We start from the raw sequence: 27,354 nt of genomic DNA, 5'->3' as shown, positions 1-27,354 counted from the left end.
GGAATGATGGTGGATGGAGGTGGATAAATGGCTGGAGGAGGCGGGTAGAATGGAATCCTAGTTGAATCTAAGTATTCTATATGGGCCCCCTTTCCTTGCCTCTTTTCTTTCATGCATACTGATCTTAGAAGACTGAAACAATATGGCGGAAGTCTATGGGCTAGCTAGGTTTCACTACATTAGGAGGAGGGGGAGGAGGAGGAAGGGAAGCCACTTGCGGGAATTGAGATGCAACCGACCTACAACTGTGCAGAATGAAAGACAGATAGACAGAGAGACAGGCTAGAATGCTGCAAAGTAAGAAAAGCAGAGTTTTGGAAAAACAACAACACAATTGGCTGGAAGAGTTTCTCTCTGGCTTTCACTCTCCCCCTCTCTCGCATGCTCCTTCCATGCCCAGCCACCGCCTCCTCACCCTATCTCTCTCACACCTTACCCCGGGTGGCAAATCTTGACCAAGGAGAACCGCAGGGCTGTGTAGGCTTGAGCCCAGCACTAACACACCTGATCCAACTACCGGTAGTTAACTAAGCACAATCTTCAATGTAGACCATGATTAGTTCAATCGGCCCTGAATCCTATAGGGCTGGATATGTTGGGTCTGGAACAAAAGCCTGCACACACTGAGCTCCACCCCATGCCCCCCCTCCCTCACTGCCTGTCATCAGAGAGCATGTTGAAGAGTGCCTGCAGCAGCCGGTCATCTCTGTGCCTGTAGGGCTTGGCGCTGTAGAAGCCATCACTGTAGTCGCTGTAAAGGCTGTCATCCTGCCCGGCTCGCTGGTACTGGTTGATCCTGTCCAGGGCCTGGTACAGCTTCTGTGGAGCGATGTGAGGGCCTTCTCCCCCTGGAATGTAGTGGGGCCAGCCCTGGTGCTGCTCTCCCCTGCTAGAGGAGGCCTTTTCTGGGGACTGGGGCAGGACGGCGGGGGTCTGCCGGTTGAAGGTCGACTGGAGGAGACGCAGGAGGGCTAGGGAGGGGGACAGGGGTGGGGAGGAGGGCTTCATCTGCTTCATCTTGGGGGTGGCGGAAGGAGGGGGTTGAGTCTTCTGCAGTGAGTGGGCCTCAGCCTGGGTGGACAGTTCCTATAGGATTGGATAGAGAGAAAGACAAACAAACATACAGACAGAAATGGTTTAGTGGATGAGGTAAGTAAGTTACACAGAATTGCATTTGAGGCCTGACGAAAGTCGACAGACCATATATACACATGTATATTTAACTATCTCATATGTAGATACTAGTATGGTTCGGGAGATAATAAATATGAAGTTAAAAAGAGGTGAAAAGTCCCTTTAATTATCGTGCTCACCCCCATCATGTCGTCCATGTGCTCCACTCCTCTACGGTCATTCTGGACAGCGTTGTAAGGGACGTACACTCTGGGTTTCTTCATCTGCTCGGGCTTCTCTGACGTGCCATGGAGAATCAACTTCCAGGTCAGGATCTGACCTTCATTCTCCACCCGCCCGGACTGACAAAGGGAAATAGAAAAAGAGTGTAAAAAACACCCTGTTTAGACAATATGTTGATACAACACAATGCCTATGCTATGTGGCATTTGGATCAGTTCGACCACAGTAAATAGCCAGCTCCATTTTCTATAAAGTTTGAAATCGTCTAAACAAACTTTACTGGAAAGTAATGGATTGGAACTATCCCTTGACTGACCGTGTCAGTTATCTTGAGGGTCCAGGTGCCAGTGGGGTCTTCTCCCCAGGTGTGAACAGACATGAAGTCCCAGTTCCTGAAGCCGTTAGATGACATGTCCCTCTCTCTCTCTGCCAGCAGGACCGTGTTAGTGCCTGATACCAGAAAATAATAATGGTTCACATAGCCTTGTTTGGCTCCAGTTTTCAGTTTTATATTGTATGTATGTGTTTGTTGGTTTTACTATTCTGGGGATCAGAAGTCTTCACAAGGATAGTTAAACAAGGAAAATTCTGACAAGTGGGGACATTTTGTCGTTTCCCACAAGGAAAAAGGCTATTTTAGGCTTAGGGGTTAGGTTTAGGGTTATAGCTAAGACACACCGGTAGGATTGTCAAACGTTTGCCTGCCGATTGTACTTAGCACCTCTGAACAGTGTCAGCAGCCAATCTCATTTGTGAAATCATCAGCTACTCAGTTTAAATACTTCAAACTAGAAGGTGGCAATAGCGTTGTTTGTCAATACATGTCTGTGTGTGTTGCTTATGGTCTAGATTCCAGTGTCAGCTAGCTGCGCTAATGTTGTTCTTTTGTAGAAAGCCCTTGTTGATACGAGCCAGATGGCCACAGCTAGATAACTACCTAGCAATATGATGAAGAAATAATTTAATTCACTCCCCAGAATCCCATACTGCCAGTGCCAGCACATAGCCAACTGTTGAGCTAGCTAGCTAACGTTAGCATATTTGCTAAAGGACACTGCTCTAATTCGGCAGCTAACACAGGCAGCTGTTTCATGTAAACCAGCTAATCCATTGTGATTTAATTGTAATGCCAATACTTGCTACAGTGGTTAGCTCACTTGGAGGATGTTTTTAGTGTTGTGTGTATTGCATCTGTGTACTTACTATAACTAGCTACCATCCCATAGCCTACATTGCATACGAAGTGTGACTGGCTCATCTGTGGATGTACAGAGAAAATGCCATCTTAAAAAAAAGAAATTGTTGTCACCAATGCTGGCTGCCCCATGTTTAAATTTTTTTTTTTTATTTCACCTTTATTTAACCAGGTAGGCTAGTTGAGAACAAGTTCTCATTTACAACTGCGACCTGGCCAAGATAAAGCAAAGCAGTGTGACACAGACAACAACACAGAGTTACACATGGAGTAAACAATAAACAAGACAATAACACAATAAACAAGTCAATGACACAATATAAAAAACAAAAGTCTATATACAGTGTGTGCAAAAGGCATGAGGAGGTAGGCAATAAATAGGCCATAGGAGCGAATAATTACAATTAGCAGATTAACACTGGAGTGATAAATGAGCATATGATGATGTGCAAGTAGAAATACTGGTGTGCAAAAGAGCAGAAAAGTAAATAAAATAAAAACAGTATGGGGATGAAGTAGGTAGATTGGGTGGGCAATTTACAGATGGACAATGTACAGCTGCAGCGATCGGTTAGCAGCTCAGGTAGCTGATGTTTAAAGTTGGCGAGGGAAATAAAAGTCTCCAACTTCAGCGATTTTTGCAATTCGTTCCAGTCACTGACAGCAGAGAACTGTAAGGAAAGGCGGACAAATGCGGTGTTGGCTTTGGGGATGATCAGTGAGATATACCTGCTGGAACGTGTGCTACGGGTGGGTGTTGTTATCGTGACCAGTGAACTGAGATAAGGCGGAGCTTTACCTAGCATAGACTTATAGGTGACCTGGAGCCAGTGGGTCTGGCGACGAGTATGTAGCGAGGGCCAGCCGACTAGAGCATACAGGTCGCAGTGGTGGGTGGTATAAGGTGATTTGGTAACAAAACGGATGGCACTGTGATAGTGGGGGTTTGTGCTCTCTGATTGGCTCAAGTCAAGTTGTTGGCCACTATTCTACAAGTAGAAACGGTAGGTTTGTCACTACCGGGTCAGTACGCAGCAGGTACCGCTTTTGTTCTAGTAAGAGAAGTAATGGCCTCCCACTGTGACCTATCGGCAGTCTATTGGTAGTGAGATTCTCGGTGTGCTTCATGCTTTAAGGTTACAATTATGGTTTGGGTTAGAATTAGGGTTAGGAGTTAGGGTTAGGGGATAAGGTTAGGTTAAGGGTTATGGCTAGGGAAAATAGGATTTTGAATTGGAATCAATTGTTTGATCCCCACAAGGATAGTAAAATAAACGTGTGTGTGTGTGTGTGTCTAACCTGATGGGGATGTGAGTGTGATGTGTAGGTCTCCTCTTCTGGTGTACTCGATGCTGGCCTCCACTTGCACATGCTCCAGTGAGAGGACAGCGTTGTCCTGGCCATTACAGGCCTTGGTGGGGATCTCAATGGTGATCTCTCCTGCTGCTTTAAGTGCCCTGGGAAAAAGAAACAGCACAGGAAGTTAGTACTGTGGTTGTACTACCACCATAACATACCAAACCAAACAACATTGGTTCAACGTATACTGGCCAAGATTCATATATTGTACCATCGAATACAGTCAGGCAAAACGTGTTCTCATTATAAATCAAAATAGTAACATTTAACCATTATTTATTGGTTATATTGGTATGTATCCACAAGTGACATATTCCTTGTGGATACATGTCAACATTCTGACATATTTCTAATGAGAGTTGTCTGTCTGAGTATATTACATGAATATTACATGTTATATTGACCAGGTATGACAACACATACATTTGGATGGCCAGTGGTTGGCTCAGAATCAGGGTGAATCCGTATATTTACCCAGGACGTGAATGGTTGGAGCAATGATACACATGGAGGCTTAAATCCTCTAGATTATACAGAGGTGGCGTGATCATGATGGCCTAGGTCAGAGTTACCTAACTGGTGGCCCCCCAAGGGATTTTATTGGACCCCCAAAATATTCTGAGCAAAATAAAACAATGCTTTTAAAAAGATCCATATTTTTTTGATTGTTGGACATAAAATACTTAATGATGATCCCTGGCCTAGGTAAAAAGGAAACTGGGTGTCATGCCAATGAGTCGCTTAATCCCAGCTGCCTGGCAATGGGACATGATCAAGAATCGGGTTGTAGAGACATATTTTGTGTTTGTCCTTTGTGTTTGTAGTCACAAATAACTTTATCCATAGCTAATATTGTCTTCATGACCTAATCTCTCCCATTGATGTTTGGTTAGCAGAGACAAGTAAGCCTGTTAAAGGAAATCCGAACTGTGGACTACAGTCTCTTTTAGCCTGCAAACTACTGTCAGGGTAAGGAACCATAACTGTAAACTATAAAATACCAAACCTATCCTTTGAACTGAAGGTCATTTGGAGGATGTAGCCTAGGGCTGGTGGCTAAACTATCTAGCGCTCACACGTCCTAAGGCAGTTAATCCGAAATGAAGGTAAACAAAACATCTGCTCAGATAAAAAACGAGGTTTAATCTGGAAATAAATGTTGGCTTTGCAACATTTGCCAACTAGCTTTAAAATCCTAAAGCCTAAAAACCTAAAGTTATTAGTAAATAGAAGATTTCTTCAAAGATTGTTTGAGCCTTCCATTACAGAAATCTAAGTCAGAATCCTAGCTTTCTTATCAATACAGACCGTGGACATACACACACACGTGCGCTTATGCACGTACACATAACATAAACACACAAAAACACTTGACCTGATACACAAATCTCTGGCTTTCATTTGACTGTTGTTATAATTGTTCCATATGAGAAACAGGTCAAACTACAGATGTCATTAGAAGAGCCAAAATGTAAGGACATCTCAGGACACGCGATTCTGTCCCTAATGGAATTATCGGTGCACTCTATAAATTTGCTTGTCCACCGGAAATAGTCTGAATTGAACAATGCATGGCGGCAGGTTAACAGCACTGGGTCAGTAGCTGAAAGGTCACTGGTTCGAATCCCAGAGCCGTCTAGGTTAAAAAATCTGCCAATGTGCACTTGAGTATGGCACTTAACCCTAATTGCTCTGGATAAAAGTGTCTGCTAAATGACTAAACTGTAAATGAAAAATGCAAGTATGTTATGTCAGATGGATTAGATGTTTCTGGTATACTAGAATGTTAGAGTCTTTGTACCTGGGCTGGAAGGAGTCATCCCTGATTATGCACTGTTTCTTCTCAGGGACGTGTTTCCAGGTGGCCGGGTCGGCCAGGTCCACCAGGGCCTTGGCATTGAGCAGGCCGAAGCCAAAACGACTGTTGACCATCAGGCCTGCCCCGTTCCTCTTCCAGCCGGGGTTGTTGGCCAGCGGGTCGAACTCAGACGTCCACACCACCAAGTGCTGCAGATCCCTCCACGTCAGCTCAGGGCTGGGGTGAGGGGTTAGTGGGGATAGACAAATAAGAAGTCCGACATGTCCCTAAACACCTATTTCATTGGTGGAAATCGTTTAAGTCATGATTGTTGCCTTACTTCTGTTCCAGTGCCAGGGCAAATATCCCAGCAGCCAGTGGGGCGGAGGCGGAGGTTCCTGTGTGTGTCTCTGTGCATTCATTATGCAAATCAGCACTGGTCTGCAGGAAGACAGAAGTAAACAAAGTTATCATAGTTATTATAACGTAAAGTAACAAAATATGACACAAACACTAATCTCAATTATACAGTGATGTGGGGGACCTGGGGGCAAAGGTCACTCACTATTCTCTGGTCGGTGTAGTCTCCACTGCTGTAGGCGGTAGCCAGAGTGGAGGAGCACTTCTCAGCGTACCAGGGGGACAGGCCCTGCTGGGAGGCACTGCTGATGGAGATGGTGTAGATGCTGTCTGTGTAGCCGTCGCAGTCGCAGTTGTCCCCCTGGCGGCCCCCATTCCCTGATGCCCACACGAAGATAGAGCCCTTCCCTCCCCGGCCCTGAGGGGAAGGAGATGGGTGAGGAATTAGTTTTTAGTAGCCTTTTGCTTAGGTTACCTTTTTTTAAATCAAATTTAAATTTATTTAGATGATTTGTTTGTATTTTAGTTTGTTTTGACTTCTATGTGGTTAAAGTGGAATAATTATGTTGGAATAATAATATGAGTTCCTTATTTATAAATGAGTCATGAAGTGTGGAGTGTTGTTGAACGGTCAATTTTACAATCAATATTAACTATTTTTTTAAAGGAAAAAGAGAGGACTCTGGTGTGTTACCTTCTGGATGCCGTACTCAAAGGCTTTTGACGCAAGGCGACCGGGGCCCTCCACCGTCTTGCCATCGTCGTTGGGTCCCCAGCTGGCACTGTAGATGTCCACGTGGTCCGAATTGAAGCCAATAGAACTGGCCTCGATGGCATCCGTCACGATACCGTCCAACATGCGGATCCCTGCAAGTCAACATGATGGAACACGTCAGGGAAATATTTGATTGACTGTAGTTTAAGTGTTTTGAGTCATACTTTGCACGTTGTGCGGTCTTGTGCCCAAATATAAAACTTTGATTTGATTTGAGACATGCGCTGAATACATCAGGTGTAGACCTTACAGTGAAATGCTTACTTACAAGCCCTTAACCAACAATGCAGTTTTAGGAAAAATAAGTGTTAAGTACAAAATACACAGCCAGGTCTCTGACCTCCTCCCTATCGGCTGTGTCATCGTTGTCGGTGATCAGGCCTACCATTGTTGTGTCATCGGCAAACTTTAGGATGGTGTTGGAGTCGTGCCAAGCTAAGCCGTCATGAGTGAACAGGGAGTACAAGAGGGGACTGACCACGCACCCCTGAGGGGTCCCCATGTTGAGGATCAGCATGGCGGATGTGTTGTTACCTACCCTTACCACATGGGGGCGGACCGTCAGGAAGTCCAGGATCCAGTTGCAGAGGGAGGTGTTTTGTCCCAGGGTCCTTAGCTTAGTGATGAGCTTTGAGGGCACTATGGTGTTGAACACTGAGCTGTAGTCAATGAATAGCGTTCTCACATAGGTGTTCCTTTTCTCCAGGTGGGAAAGGGCAGTGTGGAGTGCAATAGAGATTGCATCATCTGTGTATCTGTTGGGGCAGTATGCAAATTGGATTGGGTCTAGGGTTTCTGGGATAATGGTGTTGATGTGAACCATGACCAGCCTTTCAAAGCACTTCATGGCTACAGACTTGAGTGCTACGGGTCGGTAGTCATTTAGGCAGGTTACCTTAGTGTTCTTGGGCACAGGGACTATGGTGGTCTGCTTGAAGCATGTTGGTATTACAGACTCAGTCAGGGACAGGTTGAAAATGTCAGTGAAGATACTTGCCAGTTGTTCAGCGAATGGTTGGAGTACACATCCTGGTAATACGTCTGGCCCTGCGGCCTTGCGAATATTGACCTGTTTAAAAGTCTTACTCACGTCGGATACGGAGAGCGTGATCACACAGTCGTCCAGAACAGCTGATGCTCTCATGCATGCTTCAGTGTTGCTTGCCTCAAAGCGAGCATAGAAGTAATTTAGCTCATCTGGTACAGTGCCTTGCAAAAGTATTCATCCCCCTTGGAGTGTTTCCTATTTTGTTGCATTACAACCTGTAATTTAAGTTGATTTTTATTTGGATTTCATGTAATGGACATACACAAAATAGTCCAAATTGGTGAAGTGAAATAAAAAAAATCACTTGTTTCAAAAAAAAAAAAAAAAAACTGAAAAGTGGTGCGTGCATATGCATTCACCCGCTTTGCTATGAAGCCCCTTGCTATGAAGCCCCTTCAGAAGTCACATAATTAGTTAAATAAAGTCCAACTGTGTGCAGTCTAAGTGTCACATGATCTGTCACATGATCTCAGTAGATATACACCTGTTCTGAAAGGCCCCAGAGTCTGCAACACCACTAAGACAGGGGAACCACCAAGCAAGCGGCACCATGAAGACCAAGGAGCTCTCCAAACAGGTCAGGGACAAAGTTGTGGAGAAGTACAGATCAGGGTTGGGTTATAAAAAAACTATCCAAAACTGTGAACATCCCACGAAGCACCATTAAATCAATTATTAAAAAATTGAAAGAATATGGCACCACAACAAACCTGCGAAGAGAGGGCCATCGACCAAAACTCATGGACCAGGCAAGGAGGGCATTAAGAAGCAACAAAGAGACCAAAGATAACCCTGAAGGAGCTGCAAAGCTCCACAGCGGAGATTGGAGTATCTGTCCATAGGACCACTTTAAGCCGTACACTCCACAGAGCTGGGCTTTACAGAAGAGTGGCCAGAAAAAAGCCATTGCTTAAAGAAAAAAATAAGCAAACACGTTTGGTGTTCACCAAAAGGCATGTGGGCGACTCCCCAAACATATGGAAGAAGGCACTCTGGTCAGATGAAACTAAAATTGAGCTTTTTGGCATTCAAGGAAAACGCTATGTCTGTCGCAAACCCAACACCTCTCATCACCCCGACAACACCATCAAAGCATGGTGCTGGCAGCATCATGCTGTGTGGATGTTTTTCATCGGCAGAGACTGGGAAACTGGTCAGAATTTAAGGAATGATGGATGGCGCTAAATACAGGGAAATTCTTGAGGGAAACCTGTTTCAGTCTTCCAGAGATTTGAGACTGGGACGGCGGTTCACCTTACAGCAGGACAATGGCCCTAAGCATACTGCTAAAGCAACACTTGAGTGGTTTAAGGGGAAACTTTTAAATGTCTTGGAATGGCCTAGTCAAAGCCCAGACCTCAATCCAATTGAGAATCTGTGGTATGACTTAAAATTGCTGTACATCAGCGGGAACCCATCCAACTTGAAGGAGCTGGAGCAGTTTTGCCTTGAAGAACGGGCAAAAATCCCAGTGGCTAGATGTGCCAACCTTATAGAGACATACCCAAAGAGACTTGCAGCTGTAATTGCTGCGAAAGGTGGCTCTACAAAGTATTGACTTTGGGGGGGGGGGTGAATAGTTATGCACGTTCATGTTTAGTTTTTTGTCTTATTTCTTGTTTATTTTGCATCTTCAAAGTGGTAGGCATGTTGTGTAAATCAAATGATACAAACCCCCCCAAAAAAATCTATTTTAATTCCAGGTTGTAAAGGCAACAAAATAGGAAAAATACCAAGGGGGTGAATACTTTTGCAAGCCACTGTAGGCTCTTGTCACTGTGCAGCTTGTGGCTGTGCTTCCCTTTGTAGTCTATAATAGTTTGCAAGCCCTGCCACATCTGACGAGTGTCAGAGCCAGTGTAGTACGATTCATTCTTAGTCCTGTATTGACGCTTTGCCTGTTTGATGGTTCGTCGGAGAGCATAGTGGGATTTCTTATAAGCTTCCAGGTTAGAGTCCAGCTCATTGAAAGCAGTAGCTGTACCCTTTAGCTCAGTGCTGATGTTGCCTGTAATCCATGGCGTTTTGTTGGGGTATGTATTTACAGTCACTCTGGGGACGAAGTCATCAATGCACTTATTGATGAAGCCAGTGACTAATGTGGTGTACTCCTCAATGCCATCGGAAGAATCCCGGAACATATTCCTGTCTGTGCTAGCAAAACAGTCCTGTAGCTTAGCATCTGCGTCATTTGACCACTTCTTTATTGATCAAGTTACTGGTACTTCCTGCTTCAGTTTTTGCTTGTAAGCAGGAATCAGGAGGATATAATTATGGTCAGATTTGCCAAATGGAAGGCGAGGAAGAGCTTTGTACGTGTCTCTGTGTGTGGAGTAAAGGTGGTCTAGTTTTTTTCCCCTCTGGTTGCACATTTAACATGCTGATAGAAATTAGGTAAAACTGATTTAAGTTTCCCTGCATTAAAGTCCCTGGCCACTAGGAGCTCTGCTTCTGGATAAGCATTTTCTTGTTGGCTTATGGCTGTATACAGCTCATTGAGTGTGGTCTTTGTGCCAGCATCGGTTTGTGGTGGAAAATAGACAGCTACGAAGAATATAGATGAAAACTCTCTTGGTAAATAGTGTGGCCTACAGCTTATCATGATATACTCTACCTCAGGTGAGCAAAACATCAAAACTTCCTTACTATTAGATTTCGTGCACCAGCTGTTGTTTACAAATATACACAGACCGCCGTCCCTTGTCTTACCGGAGACGGCTGTTCTATCTTGCCGAGGCAGCGTATAACTAGCTATATGTTATTCATGTCGTTGTTCAGCCACGACTCAGTGAAACATAAGATATTACAGTTTTTAATGTCCCGTTGGTAGGATATGCGTGATCGTAGTTCATCTATTTTGTTATCCAATGATTGTACGTATGGTAGAGGCAGATTACCCACTCGCCGTCGGATCCTAACAAGGCACCCCACCTACTTCCTCGATATCTCCATCTCTCTCTCATGCGAATCACCTTGTCTGAAGTAAATCCTTTGTGTCCAACTCGTTAAATAAAAAATCTTATTCCAGTACGAGGTGAGTAATCGCTGTCCTGATATCTAGAAGCTGTCCCTCCCTGATCTGTTTCACTTGTCCTTGTGCTTGACTACACCCCCCTCCAGGTGTTGTCCATCTTCCCTATTATCCCCTGTGTATTTATACCTGTGTTCTCTGTCTGTTTGTGGCCAGTTCGCCTTGATCGTTCAAGCTAACCAGCGTTTTTCCTGTCAGCTCCTATCGTTTCCCAGCCTCTCTTTCCTTGTCCTCCTGATTTTTGACCTTTGCCTGTCCTGACCCTGTACCCGCCCGCCTGACCTTTCTGCCTGACCCTGAGCCTGCCTGCCTGCCGTCCTGTACCTTTGCTCCACCTCTGGATTACTGAACTCTGCCTGCCCCTGACCTGTCTTTGCCTGCCCCTGTTGCCACAATAAACATAAACATACTTCGACAGTCTGCATCTGGGTCTTACCTTGATTCCTGATAGAAGCTCTTTTCGGTCATTAGAGACGGAGGCAGAAACATTATGTACAAAACATTATGTACAAAACATTATGTACAAAATAAGCTACAAATAACGCGGGAAAAAAACACAATAGCACAATTGGTTAACTGGTGTAGGCCTACTTAAAGATCTGATAGATTTTCTCATTTTAATATTAAATATTAGCTACCTCCTCTGTGGAACAGGTGCCGAATTGTTGCTCAGTCATTTGGTAAAGTGGTATTGCGTAATCTTCCACTCAAAAAAGTAGGCTGCCACCAGGACAACTTCCCTTCCAGCTGCTGTGTGGGTCACCCAGACACACACACACACACACACACACACACACACACACACACACACACACACACACACACACACACACCAGGTGTGTTTGTGTTACATCTATTACCTCCAACCTTGGAGTTGTACGCCACCCCGACTCCACATTTATTGTTGTCTGCCTGCATGGCGATCTCACCGGCACACCTGGTCCCATGCCTGAGTACATACAGAAACAGAACACACAATTACAACTAAACATAACTTTTTCTTTTCAATCTGTCCCTAACGGAATTAAGTTACATTTTCATATACATGTAGCAGTGGATTCAGAATACACCAGTCTGATCCAAACTTGTGAACTGGTTTATGGTAAATCTCAGGATTGCTTACAGTAAGCTTTAAAATCTCATCAAAACATTGCCGATCCACCATAAAAACTCTGGAAGAGTGCCAGCGTCACTCGATTCACTTCGGTTTTGGTTACCTAAGATCCTTCATCTCATTATGTGCTTGCCATAGAAAATATTGATACTGAGGGGAAATCTTGTCAATTGAAAATGAAAGGCCCTTTGGTTTCATGTCATTTGGCATGCTTAAAAGAGACAATAAACAGCCTGCTGCTGGAGTCTACATTATACAGAGAGCTCCCAGAGTAGATTGACAACAAAAGAGTGGGTGGGTAGTGGGGTGGGTTGAGTGTGTGTGTTTTTGTGTGTAATACTCACAGCTGTTATAGAGTGAGTCCCCGTTTAAAGGAGAGAGAGAGAGAGAGAGGATGGAGCATTGAAACATTGAGGGTTTTAGTAAGTGGTTTTCTGTGATTTTAATGTTTCCCAACAGATTAAGCCATTTTCTCTCTCTCCCTCGGCTTCAAACCAAATTCCGACGATGTGGCGTTGTCAGAGGTAAAATGGACTCTTTTCAGTTGTCATGGTTAGGATCTACCATATAAATAGATTTACTATAATTATACTATCTGTAATATTGTAATTCTACGTCTATGGGATCTACCACCCAAGCAAACACTACCAGGTACAATGGCAGATAGTGGAAAGGTTTAATCGATAGCCTGACTTTCATTCTGGTGAACAACTTTTACTGACCCACACACTAACCTGTAACCTACAGTACAACATATAGAGTACCGGTAAAAAGTTTGGACACACCTACTCATTCAAGGGTTTTTCTTTCTTTTTTAATATTTTCTACATTGTAGAATAATAGTGAAGACATCAAAACTATGAAATAACACATATGGAATCATGTAGTAACCAAAAACGTGTTAACCTCTCTAGGGTAGGGGGCAGTATTTGCACGGCCGGATAAAAAACGTACCCGATTTAATCTGGTTATTACTACTGCCCAGAAACTAGAATATGCATATAATTGTTTGATTTGGATAGAAAACACCCTAAAGTTTCTAAAACTGTTTGAATGGTGTCTGTGAGTATAACAGAACTCATATGGCAGGCAAATACCTGAGAAGATTCCTTACAGGAAGTGCCCTCTCTGAGCATTTCTTGGCCTTCTACACTCTCTTTATTGAAAACTTAGGATCTCTGCTGTAACGTGACACTTCCTACGGCTCCCATAGGCTCTCAGAAGGCGGCAGAACGGGGAATGGTGACTTTGCAGGCCCAGGCTGAAAAACAGTAGCGCATTTGGATAGTGGTCGATCAGAGAACAATGAGACTGGGGGTGCGTGCACGAGCCGACACCATGTTTTTATTTTTTCGTCTTTGAACGAAAACAGGGTTCCCCGGTCGGAATATTATCGCTTTTTTACGAGAAAAACGCATAAAAATTGATTTTAAACAGCGGTTGACATGCTTCGAAGTACGGTAATGGAATATTTAGAATTTTTTGGTCACGAAACGCGTCGGGCGCGTCACCCTTCGGATAGTGTCTTGAACGCACGAACAAAACAGAGGATATTTGAACATAACTATGGATTATTTTGAACCAAACCAACATTTGTTATTGAAGTAGAAGTCCTGGGAGTGCATTCTGATGAAGAACAGCAAAGGTAATCCATTTTTTCTTATAGTAAATCGGAGTTTGGTGAGGGCCAAACTTGGTGGGTGTCAAAATAGCTAGCCCGTGATGGCGAGCTATCTACTCAGAATATTGCAAAATGTGCTTTTGCCGAAAAGCTATTTTAAAATCGGACATAGCGATTGCATAAAGGAGTTCTGTATCTATAATTCTTAAAATAATTGTTATGTTTTTTGTGAACGTTTATCTTGAGTAATTTAGTAAATTCACCGGAAGTTTGCGGTGGGTATGCTAGTTCTGAACGTCACATGCTAATGTAAAAAGCTGGTTTTTGATATAAATATGAACTTGATTGAACAAAACATGCATGTATTGTATAACATAATGTCCTAGGAGTGTCATCTGATGAAGATCATCAAAGGTTAGTGCTGCATTTAGCTGTGGTTTGGGTTTATGTGACATTATATGCTAGCTTGAAAAATGGGTGTCTGATTATTTCTGGCTGGGTACTCTGCTGACATAATCTAATGTTTTGCTTTCGTTGTAAAGCCTTTTTGAAATCGGACAGTGTGGTTAGATTAACGAGAGTCTTGTCTTTAAAATGGTGTAAAATAGTCATATGTTTGAGAAATTGAAGTAATAGCATTTCTAAGGTATTTGAATATCGCACCACGGGATTCCACTGGTTGTTGAGTAGGTGGGACGATTTCCCTGGGAAATGTATTGCTTTAAAAAAAAATCACATTTACCATAATACACTGCTCAAAAAAATAAAGCGAACACTAAAATAACACATCCTAGATCAGAATGAATGAAATAATCTTATTAAATACTTTTTTCTTTACATATTTGAATGTGCTGACAACAAAATCACACAAAAATAATCAATGGAAATCCAATTTATCAACCCATAGAGGTCTGGATTTGGAGTCACACTCAAAATTAAAGTGGAAAACTACACTTCAGGCTGATCCAACTTTGATGTAATGTCCTTAAAACAAGTCAAAATGAGGCTCAGTAGTGTGTGTGGCCTCCACGTGCCTGTATGACCTCCCTACAACGCCTGGGCATGCTCCTGATTAGGTGGCGGATGGTCTCCTGAGGGATCTCCTCCCAGACCTGGAATAAAGCATCCGCCAACTCCTGGACAGTCTGTGGTGCAATGTGGCGTTGGTGGATGGAGTGAGACATGATGTCCCAGATGTGCTCAATTGGATTCAGGTCTGGGGAACGGGCGGGCCAGTCCATAGCATCAATGCCTTCCTCTTGCAGGAACTGCTGACACACTCCAGCCACATGAGGGCTAGCATTGTCTTGCATTAGGAGGAACCCAGGGCCAACCGCACCAGCATATGGTCTCACAAGGGGTCTGAGGATCTCATCTCCGTACCTAATGGCAGTCAGGCTACCTCTGGCGAGCACATGGAGGGCTGTGCGGCCCCCCAAAGAAATGCCACTCCACACCATGACTGACCCACCGCCAAACCGTTCATGCTGGAGGATGTTGCAGGCAGCAGAACATTCTCCACGGCATCACCAGACTCTGTCACGTCTGTCACATGTGCTCAGTGTGAACCTGCTTTCATCTGTGAAGAGCACAGGGCGCCAGTTTCGAATTTGCCAATCTTGGTGTTCTCTGGCAAATGCCAAACGTCCTGCACGGTGTTGGGCTGTAAGCACAACCCCCACCTGTGGACGTTGGGCCCTCATACCACCCTCATGGAGTCTGTTTCTGACCGTTTGAGCAGACATATGCACATTTGTGGCCTGCTGGAGGTCATTTTGCAGGGCTCTGGCAGTGCTCCTCCTGCTCCTCCTTGCACAAAGGCGGAGGTAGCGGTCCTGCTGCTGGGTTGTTGCCCTCCTACGGCCTCCTCCACGTCTCCTGATGTACTGGCTTGTCTCCTGGTAGCGCCTCCATGCTCTGGACACTACGCTGACAGACACAGCAAACCTTCTTGCCACAGCTCGCATTGATGTGCCATCCTGGATGTGCTGCACTACCTGAGCCACTTGTGTGGTTGTAGACTCCGTCTCATGCTACCACTAGAGTGAAAGCACCGCCAGCATTCAAAAGTGACCAAAACATCAGCCAGGAAGCATAGGAACTGAGAAGTGGTCTGTGGTCACCACCTGCAGAACCACTCCTTTATTGGGGGTGTCTTGCTAATTGCCTATAATTTCCACCTGTTGTCTATTCCATTTGCACAACAGCATGTGAAATTTATTGTCAATCAGTGTTGCTTCCTAAGTGGACAGTTTGATTTCACAGAAGTGTGATTGACTTGGAGTTACATTGTGTTGTTTAAGTGTTCCCTTTATTTTTTTGAGCAGTGTATATAAAGCAAATCAGCGAGGAACCATATCAATATGACTGTTATAACATTATTTTACATCAACAGCTCCAGTTGGATCATCTGTGTGTGTCTGATACACAAAGGAGATGATTGTGGACTTCAGGAAACAGCAGAGGGAGCATCCCCCTATCCACATCGAAGGGTCAGCAGTGGAGAAGGTGGAAAGTTTTAAGTTCCTGTGTCACGTCCTGACCATTGTAAGATGTCATTTTTTATAGTAGAGTCGGTCAGGGCGTGACAGGGAGTGTTTTTGGGTGGTTTTCTTGTTATCTGTTTCTATGTGGTTTTTCTAGGTTTCTATTTCTATGTTAGGGTTGTTGGGATGATCTCCAATTAGAGGCAGCCGGTTCTCGTGGTCTCTAATTGGAGATCATATTTATGTAGGGTTTTTTTCCACTTGTGTTTGTGGGTTGTTCATTTTTGAGTAGTGTTTTCTCTCTGCGTCACGGTTTGTTGTTTTGTTGTTTCAAGTTTTTGGTGTATTGCAAACATTTCACGGTAATAATAAATATGTGGAACTACAAACACGCTGCGCCTTGGTCCGATCCTTTAAACAGCCGTGACATCCTGGACGTACACATCACAGACAAACTGAAATGGTCCACCCACACAGACAGTTTGGTGAAGAAGGCGCAACAGCGCCTATTCAACCTCAGGAGGCTGAATAAATTTGGCTTGTCACCCAAAACCCTGACAAACTTTTACAGATGCACAATTGAGAGCATCCTGTCGGGCTGTATCACAGCCTGGTACGGCAACTGCACCGCCCTCAACTGCAAGGCTCTCCACAGGGTGATGTGGTCTACGCAACGCATCACCGGGGGCAACCTACCTGCCCTCCATGACACCTAGAGCCCCCGATGTCACAGGAAGGCCAAAAAAATTATCAAGGACTACAACCACCCGAGCCACTGCCTGTGCACACCGCTATCATCCAGAAGGCGAGGTCAGTACAGGTGCATCAAAGCTGGGACCGAGAGATTGAGAAACAGCTTCTATCTCAAGGCCATCAGACTGCCCACATTGAGACCCGATCACTGGACACTTTAATGAATGGATTACTAGTCACTTTAAACCATGCCACTCTAAATAATGCCACTTTAATAATGTCTACATATCTTACATTACTCATATCACATGTATATACTGTATTTTATACCATCTACTGCACCTTGCCTATGCCGCTCAGCCATCGCTCATCCATATATTTATATGTACGTATTCTCATTCACCCCTTTAGATTTGTGTGTATTAGGTAGTTGTTGGGGAATTGTTAGATTACTTGTTAGATTTGTGTGTGTTAGGGTGGTACTGTAAGCCTGCCCCCTTCTGATATGGTTATTTAATCGACAGAGAGGATGCTGTAACTAGGAAGTGAATTACATGGGTTTTATGGCGGCCTTCAGACTGCATGGGACCCGATCCATGATGTATTCATTACTTACCTTACATTCTCTATTACTACTGGAGTCATGATCATTTTGATTGGATACTATGCTAGATAGCCTACATAAATATAGGCATACAGTATGCATGTAAATCATGCATATAGAAATTATGGTTTGAAAACAGATGAATGTGTGCGAAAAGTCCTACACACTTCTCCCATATGTCACAAATAGCCATGATACTGTCACGACTCCCACCAAAGAAGGACCAAGCAGCGTGGTAAGAAGGACTCCTGGACATGGGAGGATATCCTGAACGGCAAGGGATCCTATACATGGGAGGAGATCCTAGCTGGAAGGGATCGCCTCCCATGGGAACAGGTGGACGCAGCCAGGAGAGCGGAGGCCGCAGGAAAAGGGAGCGAACGTTATGCTGGAACCCCACTGGCAAGGAAGCCTGAGAGGCAGCCCCCCCAAAAAATGTTGGGGGGGCACACGGGGAGATTGGCGGAGTCAGGCAATAGACCTGAGCCAACTCCCCGTGCTTACCGTGGGGAGCGGTTGACGTGGAGAGCACCGTGCTATGCGGAAGTGCGCACGGTCTCGCCCATCCGCACGCACAGTCCGGTGCGGTCGATACCAGCCCCCCGCAAGTGCCGTGCTAGAGTTGGCACACAGCCAGGGAGAAGTGCGCTGGCGCAGCACATCTGGCCACCAGTACGTCTCCTAGGTCCAGCCTACCCTGCGCCTGTTCTACGCACAGCAGCCCTCACTCTCCAGCACAGCCCAGCTCGCCCTGTGCCAACGCTTCGCCCATGCCGGGCTACAGTGACAATTCAGCCAGGACGGGTTGTGCAGGCCGTGCGCTCCAGACCTCCAGTGCGTCTCCAGGAGCTGGTCTATCCTGTGCCTGCGCCCAGAGCCAGGCCTCCTGCAAGTCTCCCCAGCCTGGTGAATCCTGTGCCTGCTCCCAGAGCCAGGCCTCCTGCATTTCTCTCCAGCCTGGTGAATCCTGTGCCTGCTCCCAGAGCCAGGCCTCCTGCATGTCTCCCTAGTCTGGTGAGTCCTGTGCCTGCTCCCAGAACCAGGCCTCCTGCATGTCTCCCAGAGCCAGGCCTCCTGCATGTCTCCCCAGCCTGGCGCATCCGGAGCTGCCAGAGTCGCCCGCCTGTCCGGAGCTGCCAGAGTCACCCGCCTGTCCGGAGCTGCCAGAGTCGCCCGCCTGTCCGGGGCCCGCTGCGAGGGTCCCCAGTCCGGGGTCGGCGGCGAGGGTCCCCACTCTAGAGGCGCCACCTAAGTGGGGTGAGCCAGTGGTGGAGCGGGGTCTGCGTCCCGCCCCTGAGCCGCCACCGTGGATAGATGCCCACCCGGACCCTTCCCTATAGGTTTAGGTTTTGCGGCCGGAGTCAGCACCTTTGGGGGGGGGGGGGGGGGGGGGGGGGTACTGTCACGCCCTGGCCATAGAGAGGGTTTTATTCTCTATTTTGGTTAGGCCAGGGTGTGACTTTTTTGTTTTGGCCGGGTATGGTTCTCAATCAGGAACAGCTGTAGATGTCTCTGATTGGGAGCTATACTTAGGCAGCCTGTTTTCCTTTGGGTTTTGTGGGTGGTTGTTTTCCGTTTAGTAGTTTGGAATCCTGACGGAACTGTTTGGCTGTCATTTTGTTTATTTTGTAAAGTGTTCTACTTCTTCATTAAACTTCAAGATGAGCACTAAACACACTGCGCCTTAGTCTACTCAATTTGACAGCCCTTACAGATAGCAGGTATGTCCCTGAAATAAATAACCAACTTACTTGTTCTCATTGGTGGAGTCGTACCTGGGGAAGGGGTCAGGGTCGTTGTCATTGAAATCGTAGCTGGCTGCTGCGTCCTGGATAAGAACGAGACAGGGAAATCATGCAGGATTCAGAACCCAATCTGGCAACCCACTTAACAGGTTACTAGACCAAGGGCCAACCTATTGTCACTGAGAGGGACTGTAAATAATGTCTATGGATGGTTGAACACCAGACAAGAGGACCATGGAGGAAATTATTTAGGGCTGAAACAAAGCCATTCGGTTTGAGAGAGGGGAATGTATAACATTTGTCAATATGTCTTTGTCTTGAAGGTTTATTGCTAAAAGGTTGAAGTAACTGAACAAGACAATATAATCTGCAGTTAAAATGAGCGTGTGGACAATGCATCTAATAATTCAAAAGTTTTTACTTAAATCAGAATCATTAAAACCAGTCTGCTCTAATGTACAAGAAAACAAATAAGCCAAGAAAATTAATTTAGTGTCAATTAAGGCAAGAATTAATCTGTGAAAATTATGCAAATGAAAGCAGAGGACATCGATGAGTGAAGATGGATGAGCGTCTCACTTGAGTCCATTGATTAATCACAGCCATGCTAATTATAGTCAGAGTCAATTCTATCAGCCTTGTTGTCATACTTCCTTTCCCTCCCCCTCTCTCTATCTCTCTGTCTTTCTTTCTCTCGCAATCTGCCTCTCTATATGGAGACTCTAGTGCTAGTCTGTCAATGCCTGGTGTCAGACAGAGAAACTACTGTTTGCCACCAAAACGTAGATATCTCAAGATTCACAGATTTCCTCTCATTTCAAGATTTGAGAAATGTGCCAACATGACTGTCTAATGACCCCCCAAAAATATTGTTCAAAGCCATCGTCTCACTTGCAATTGGGTTTGGCGGCCTAAATGTTGATTATTTGAAACTTTAACAGAAGCTTTTTCAAAATGTGCAAACACAATAGTCACTAGCTAAGACTTCTTCACTATAACCTTTAACCAACTTGAGGAAAAACCTTGATAAATGCTAAAGACAACTTTGCACTTATACTAGCCAAGTATTATATCTGTCAACGCAGCAACTACAAAATAATCTAGAACCACAATAACTCCTCCTATTATTGATGGCCAGCTTTGTCCTCAATGCACACTATACAACCGTCATCACCACCTATCATATAGCAATTTATTACTGCTTATTAGTGCTTCATGAATGGCTGTGTAAGTGTCACCGACATTGCCATGGGAACGCTCTCCCTTACTGATGTCTGTTGCCGTGGAAACATGGTCTTACATAGTTGGGGTAGATGTCGGTGTGGTTCCACTCCAAGCCGTCGTCCAGCACGGTGATGACCACTCCTTTCCCTGTGAACCCTTTCTTCCACACAGGAATCACGTGGAGGTCCAGCTTGGGCAGGGAGGACGACGTCCGAGTGTCTTGCTGGAATGGCCGACACAGAGGGGGAAGAGGAGAAGGAGAGAGAGAGTAGTTTAAGTTGTTTGTAGTTAAATCATGTGCACAATAAAGCTATAAAGGCATACTCCGGGATTTTGGCAACGAGGCCCTTTATCGACTTCCCCAGAGTCAGATGAACTCATGGATACCATTTTATGTCTCTGAGTGTAGTTTGACAAAATCCTGAAGTATCCCTTTAAGACAAGATCTCATGACATTGGCACTGGATTTACATACAGGAAGTAGCTCCCATACGACGCAAACAATGGAAAAAGAACAGCACAGCTGTGGTGCCTTAAGAGTGAGGTACTTCACCTAAATTGCGTCTGTGAATATCAAGTATCTTAGGCCAGTATCCAAAACAATGGAGAAAGGTCAACTGAAGATGGCCACCTCGCTTTGCTAGCTCCATCTTCGCTAATGGGGGCTGTCATGTCCAAAGTTGACCTTCAGGAATTCATTATCAGCTTGTTGCTTTCTTTGTCCTGGCTGAGTCCGCTCTCTTGACCATTTACAGTAGGAAACCCTTGGCGTAGAGAGCATGCAGGTTAATACTTCAATCCAACAAAATTACTCAACTAAGTGGATCACTGAAGACCACATTAAGGTTGAGAATCTTGTGAGGCGTAATAAAACAATAATACTTCATGATTGTGTCATTGTGCGAGGCCAAGCCTCTATCACCTCTACCAAGCCTCTGTCTAATCAGTGATACCTTTAATGTATTTCATTTAAATGTATGTGTATATGTTTGGGGTACCCAACTAGTGTTAATTGGCTAATCAGTAGGGAGTGAGAGCGCAGCGGTCCTCCCTGAGGAGAGATGGGATGATTCAGAGCAGGAGAAGGGACTAAAAAAAGACTAGGAAAGTCTTGGAGCTGCTGTGTTCCCTCCCACATTATGCACAGACACTTCAGAACGCCACCCAGTGCAATGAGTCATCGCTGTGATCTCTCTATCTCTCTCTTGCTCTCCTTTTTTTCTCCTTTCTCCTCTTTTTCCTCACTTGCTCCGTCTTTCTTCCCCATTTCTCCTATCTCTCTTCTTCTTCTTGCTATCATCAGTACCTCCATCCCTCATTTTGCACCCCCTCTTTCTCTTTTTCTCTCTCTTGATCCCTCTTTCTTTCCCATTTCTCTTCTCTTTTGGGCCGTCTCACTGCTCTTCCCTCTCTCTCTCCTCTATTTTTCTCCGACTACTAGAGGAAGTGAAGAGATGGGTGGTAGTGGGAGACTGGAGACTGACTCCGTTTGAATGATCCTCAAAACCCTCCGATTCATCCTTACAACACAGATACCACACCATTCATTTCTACAACAGGGACGGTTGACAAAACAATCAAATATACAACATGTGTCCCCTATAGATATCCTACCAAATGACCAAAACGTATAAATGTATCAGACTATCAAATATTCTGTCAGAAATCAGGCTGTGCGGTCCTGTTGACGGCTTCTGTAGCTCCTTTGTCTTGGTATCGTATTGGATGACTCATCTATTGACTGGCACGTAAGCTGTGGGCTCCAAACAGCCCTGCTCGCACGCACAAGCAAACATTTAGAATGGACACTTACAGTAAACAAACACATCGGCATCCACACACGCTTACAGTATGTGCACAAACTGAAACCTGTACACACACACGCACACACACACACACACACACACACACACACACACACACACACACACACACACACACACACACACACACACACACACACACACACACACACACACACACACCCCTTGACAGAGGGAGTAATCTAAATGTATTATGAGTCACTCCTTTGATTGCATTATCAGGCAGTCACCCACTCCTACAATCTCTATCTCTCCCCATCTCCCTCTCTAAACATCACTTTCTCCATCCAATCCTTCTCTCCATTATGTCTTTCTCCCTCACTGCCTTCTTCCCCTCACTCCAACCCCTTCAATTCTTCTATGCATCAGTACCTCCATCCCTCTGTCCACGTCATGTTCTTCATTCCTCCCTCTGTCCTTTTGCCTCTCTACGCACTCCTTATTCCCTCTCCTTTCACTATCACTTTTTTCCCTTCAACTTCCATGTCATTCCTGATATCCCTCATTAGCTTTATCTCTCTTCCTCTATCCTTCGTTTTCTGTCCTCCTACACACACCCTTATTTATATTTTCCCTTGGGGATTACTACTATTTCATTCTTTATTTCTTTATTTTTCTTTCTTTCATATTTGATATCCCTGACTGAAAGTCCCTAGGGCTGGCCTAGACCAATCAGAGGGCTGTCACAAATGAGTGGACAGGTGTAGGTGTTTGTCAGCTATGCCCTCTCAATGGCAGACATAAACGAGCACGTCATGACCAATTCAATTAGGGTCATCAGCCCAGATGAGTAAAAAGGATCTATCAGGGTTTATTTTCTTATGTCCTACAGTGAGTGACTCAGTTCATTAAGTTCAGGGAACATAGAAAGAACGGACAAAATACACACAGTGACGCACGTAAACATACTCAAACACACACGCACGTGCACACACACACACTGACGTACGTAAACATACTCAAACACACACACACACACGCACGTAAACATACTAAAACACACACACACTGACGCATGTAGACATACTCAAAGACACACGCACATGCGAACACACACACACACTGACGCACGTAAACATACTCAAACACACTGACATATGTAAACATACTCAAACACGCACGTGCACACACACACATGTGCGCACACAGATGTCCTATCATTATGAGATAACAGATGTTGACTTAGCCAGCACTGCTGGCTGATAACAAAATTTGAAATAATGACTCGCTGCATTTAATAAATGACCAAATACCATTACAAAAGTTATCTCCACTCTCACAATAATTGCAAGGGGGCCATAATAGCGTATCAATGTTAGCAAAATCCTATTGGCACGCAATTATAACACAACTTGTAAAAGTAATGACATAGAATAAAATAGTAAAAATGGAGTATAGGTTGGTTCAGCCTAATCCTAAACACAGGATGAAGTGGATGTGTCTGTAATGTACCCGGTAAGGAATACATAGCTATGACACTATCCTCCACTGGCTTGGCCTCAGTGGGCTGAAATAGCCATTGTGTACGGCTAAATTGGGTCTTAATGTGTGACAGCCTTTTCCGCTCCACTGGATTATGGTTGGAGAGAGTGAGTTCCCTTACAATCTCCTGCCAGGCCAGCATGTTCAATTAAACAAATGGGTCTTTTTACTGGGATTTTGGATGATTACTAATTAATTTGACTATTGCAGAGTTAAAACCTTTCTTTCACATTTCTCAAGTCTCGCACATACATATTCATGTGTGATCGCTGAAGATATTTGTCTCATCCTCACACACGTGCATGGCAATATAGACACATGCTGTTCCTCACACATGTAGGCTTTCCTTTCATTTGGACAGATCCTAATTGTGATAGGCAACAACATTAATACATCTAAGTCTAACGCAAGACCTCTAATGAACTGGTGCTATATACACTTCTCTAAAAGGCTTGTGAAGGCAAAGCTTCTACTCATTAGGAAGCTGTCCGTCCCTGCCAGTGCTGAATCTCAGGGGCTCTGGGATTGTGTTAGCCTGGTCCCAGATCTGTTTGTGCTGTCTTTCCAATACCCAATGACTATGACCATTAGGAATTGGCATGACAGCACAAGCAGATCTGGGACCAGGCTAGGATTGTGTTTGTGAATCAGGTCAAACAGAAGGCAGCAGCAGACACCAGCCGGATCTGGACTGACATCACTGATAGTCGGGTCAGAAAACATATTTTAGATTGCTGTTTATTCAGCGTTTCAGTTCTGGCCCTGGCTATTGGCCACCATGACAAGAAATAACCAAATAACTACACAGACAGACAAACAACCAAATAACCACACAGACAACCAAATAACCACACAGACAATCAAATAACCTAGACTGTTCAAAGTGTAATTTTACTCACTGGGTATGACTTATAGGAAACATATGGGAACATGTAGATCTTTGGGACTTACCAGGTACCACTGCTGGTTCCACATAGGGTCATTGAACAGCTCGTCCACCGGACAGTCCCGGCATGACCCCAGTGACGCCCGCTTACTGCGCCGCTTCTCATATTGTTGCTCCGCCCATGATACCTTGATGCCCAAAGAGACAGAGAGATATGAGAATTCTGCCATATTTATGTTTATGCTGTATATTCGCTTACGTAGCTAATTCACACACGCAGGTGTTTTATTCTGAAAACTGGAGGCATTTACCCGTGAGAGGAGTCTACCAGGAGAGACACAGACACACAGTGTGTCCAAAATGGAACCCTATTCCCTTTAGTGTACTTCCCTGGTCAAAAGTAGTGCACTATAAAGGAAATAGGGTGCCATTTCAGACACGACCATAGACAATGTTACAGATACAGGACTGTTTACCCGATCATCCTCGGACAGGCGTTTGGTGATGTGATCGGCACTTCGTTTTGTCCTGCTAGGATGAGTCTGGTGTTTGAACAAGTAATGGTTTTCTAGCGCCCCAATCTGCAGACAGGAGGAAAGTGGTATGTTATTGAATATTTCATAGCAGTGATGTAATACCATTATCCTCTTCCTGTTAATTCCGTAACATAGGACTGCCTGCAATTATTAATGCAATAATTATTAATTATATATTAATCAAGTGCCTTGGGTCATATTACACCCGGAAGGACATCTCCCTTTAAATGTCTTGAACAGCTTGTTGAATCAGTGCCTTTAATCATTCTCAAACATGGGTAGCTGTTGATATTAAATGATAATATTATAATGACAGGAAGGCAAATACCACCACAACAGCAATAGGCCTGCTAGTTTCCTTATTAGTTATATTTATAGCCGGCCTTGTTTAGCAATTTCCTGGGAAAGAGAAACACAGCTAAACCCACTGAATCTAAAGGTGCTTATCAGAATAGCATGCACACTGTGCAAATAATGAGCCAATCACAGATACTGCTTAAAAGAAAAAGAAAAAGAACACTAATCTAGGATACGAGTTACTCTGAGCCACAGTTTAGGCCTATTATTATTATGGAGCTGACATGGCATCATACCCATCCCCCTGGCTGAATGGAAACACAGGTTAATCATTGACCTGTGTAGTCAGAGCGCTAGTTTCCTCTGAGTAGACAAGAGAGGGATCACCTTGGGGTGTATAGGCCTAATGTTTGTTTTGGACAAGGTAGAAGGTAAATTACAACATTGGTGATCGACATATATACAGAAGGGGGCTATCATCAGTATACAGCACACAATGAGTCATTGTTACAGTCTATTACATGAAATATGGATTGGATCCCCATCTTTTGCCACAAATACATTGATAGACTAATTGTTTGTACTTGTTTGATGATATACATGTACTTATTATAAAGTAACAGTGATACGCAAATACACTGATTGTAAAACAACTAAAAAGCCAATAGTGGACATTTAATAGGTTACACGACACTATTGAATTTCCCTTCTCACTCTGACCAGACTTATGAACATGATTGACAGAGTGCACCAATCACAATAGTTACTGTTTTTAAATCTCAGTTAAAGCATAAGTTCAGTAAGGATGCTGTCTGTGTAGACTACAACATCAGGAACAAGGCTGCCATGCCACCCTCCATCTCAGCTTTCAGCTGTATACAACCGAATGAATAGTACTAATAAAAAGTGGAATACTGATACCAAGACAAGATACTGAGCAAATTGAACACATAAATATGCATATTAATTGTATAGTGTAAAGAGATACACGGTTCCAAGACCACAATTGTGGGGAGCGAACTTATTACCGGGGCGTTGCTGTGGCTCTAACCTACCTGGCGGACTACTCGGTAGTCCAGTTCTTTGGCAATGGACCTGGCGGCGTCCGGTCCTCCGGGAATCTCCACCGCCCATTCGTTGAGGTACTGTCTGTCCCCGAATGAAGCATTTACGGAACGAGCGATGGAGCAGAGAACCGCAAGAGCACAGCACATCACCGTTGTTGGGCGAGATCTCATTTCCATCTCAGAGAAAATACGATTAGATTAAATATATATTTGATTGATGCTCTTGGAAGGCATACAAGACAACAAATTAAAAACAAAAATGCAAGTAATATTAAATAAATTGGTTCGCCTTGCATGTAATTTACCTTCAAAGTGCAGGGTGGGAAAGAGTACCTGTCACGGCGTTATTACCTTATTGAACCATCAAGGAAAGCAAGCGTAGAGTAAACCTTGGAAGGGGGCGAGAATATTTACACGTCAAATAACGAATCGGTTCTGACGTCAACGAGCCTACATATCACGGGGTAGGGTCTATGTTCGAGTCCCGAGAGAGACACGCGGAAAGAAGGAGCGTCAGAGGGGAGGGGAAAGTTATATCTAAAAATATCACTGTATTTTTTCATTCAAGCTAGTAGGGGTGACAATGAAAACTACTGTAATAGTAATGCATGTGCAAACATGCAGAGGAAAATAAATGTAGCACCATGCTTCTCTAATGTTTAGCCTACGTGATAGTCTACTTTCAAGAATATAGTTCTTTTAATAGAAGAGACCCCCACCCTCGTAACCCCGCCTCACCAACGCATAGTCTATGTCAGCCTAGTAGGCTATCATTTGAAGCACGCCCAAACAGAATGATTATTTTATTGTTGCGTTATCTCTATGATTTTTGTTTTTGCTGTGCAAGGGAAATG

At 44.5% G+C, this 27,354-nt stretch overlaps 1 protein-coding gene across 3 annotated transcripts; it reads right to left on the bottom strand.

Moving 5' to 3' along the window:
- Window positions 1-4: 4 nt before the first annotated feature.
- Window positions 5-26,899, bottom strand: pcsk1 (proprotein convertase subtilisin/kexin type 1). Of its 3 annotated transcripts, none has more exons than XM_029693254.1 (15): window positions 26,806-26,899; window positions 26,489-26,677; window positions 25,077-25,181; window positions 24,666-24,788; window positions 20,486-20,632; window positions 19,192-19,268; window positions 11,783-11,871; window positions 6,763-6,935; window positions 6,274-6,486; window positions 6,049-6,149; window positions 5,712-5,945; window positions 3,851-4,008; window positions 1,673-1,806; window positions 1,314-1,475; window positions 5-1,086 (listed from the first exon to the last, which is right to left on the bottom strand). In XM_029693254.1, the coding sequence occupies exons 2-15, from the start codon at window positions 26,675-26,677 to the stop codon at window positions 652-654; spliced, it is 2,340 nt and encodes a 779-aa protein (XP_029549114.1). In that variant the 5' UTR covers window positions 26,806-26,899; the 3' UTR covers window positions 5-651. The 3 variants fall into 3 exon arrangements, with proteins under 3 accessions (XP_029549114.1, XP_029549116.1, XP_029549115.1); XM_029693256.1 differs by having other exon boundaries at window positions 19,216-19,268; XM_029693255.1 differs by having other exon boundaries at window positions 26,852-26,878.
- Between the last annotated feature and the right edge of the window lie 455 nt (window positions 26,900-27,354).

Source organism: Salmo trutta, chromosome 16, assembly GCF_901001165.1.
Source record: "Salmo trutta chromosome 16, fSalTru1.1, whole genome shotgun sequence".
Classification (NCBI taxonomy): Eukaryota; Metazoa; Chordata; class Actinopteri; order Salmoniformes; family Salmonidae; genus Salmo; species Salmo trutta.
This window is presented reverse-complemented; position numbering and strand designations above follow the sequence as displayed.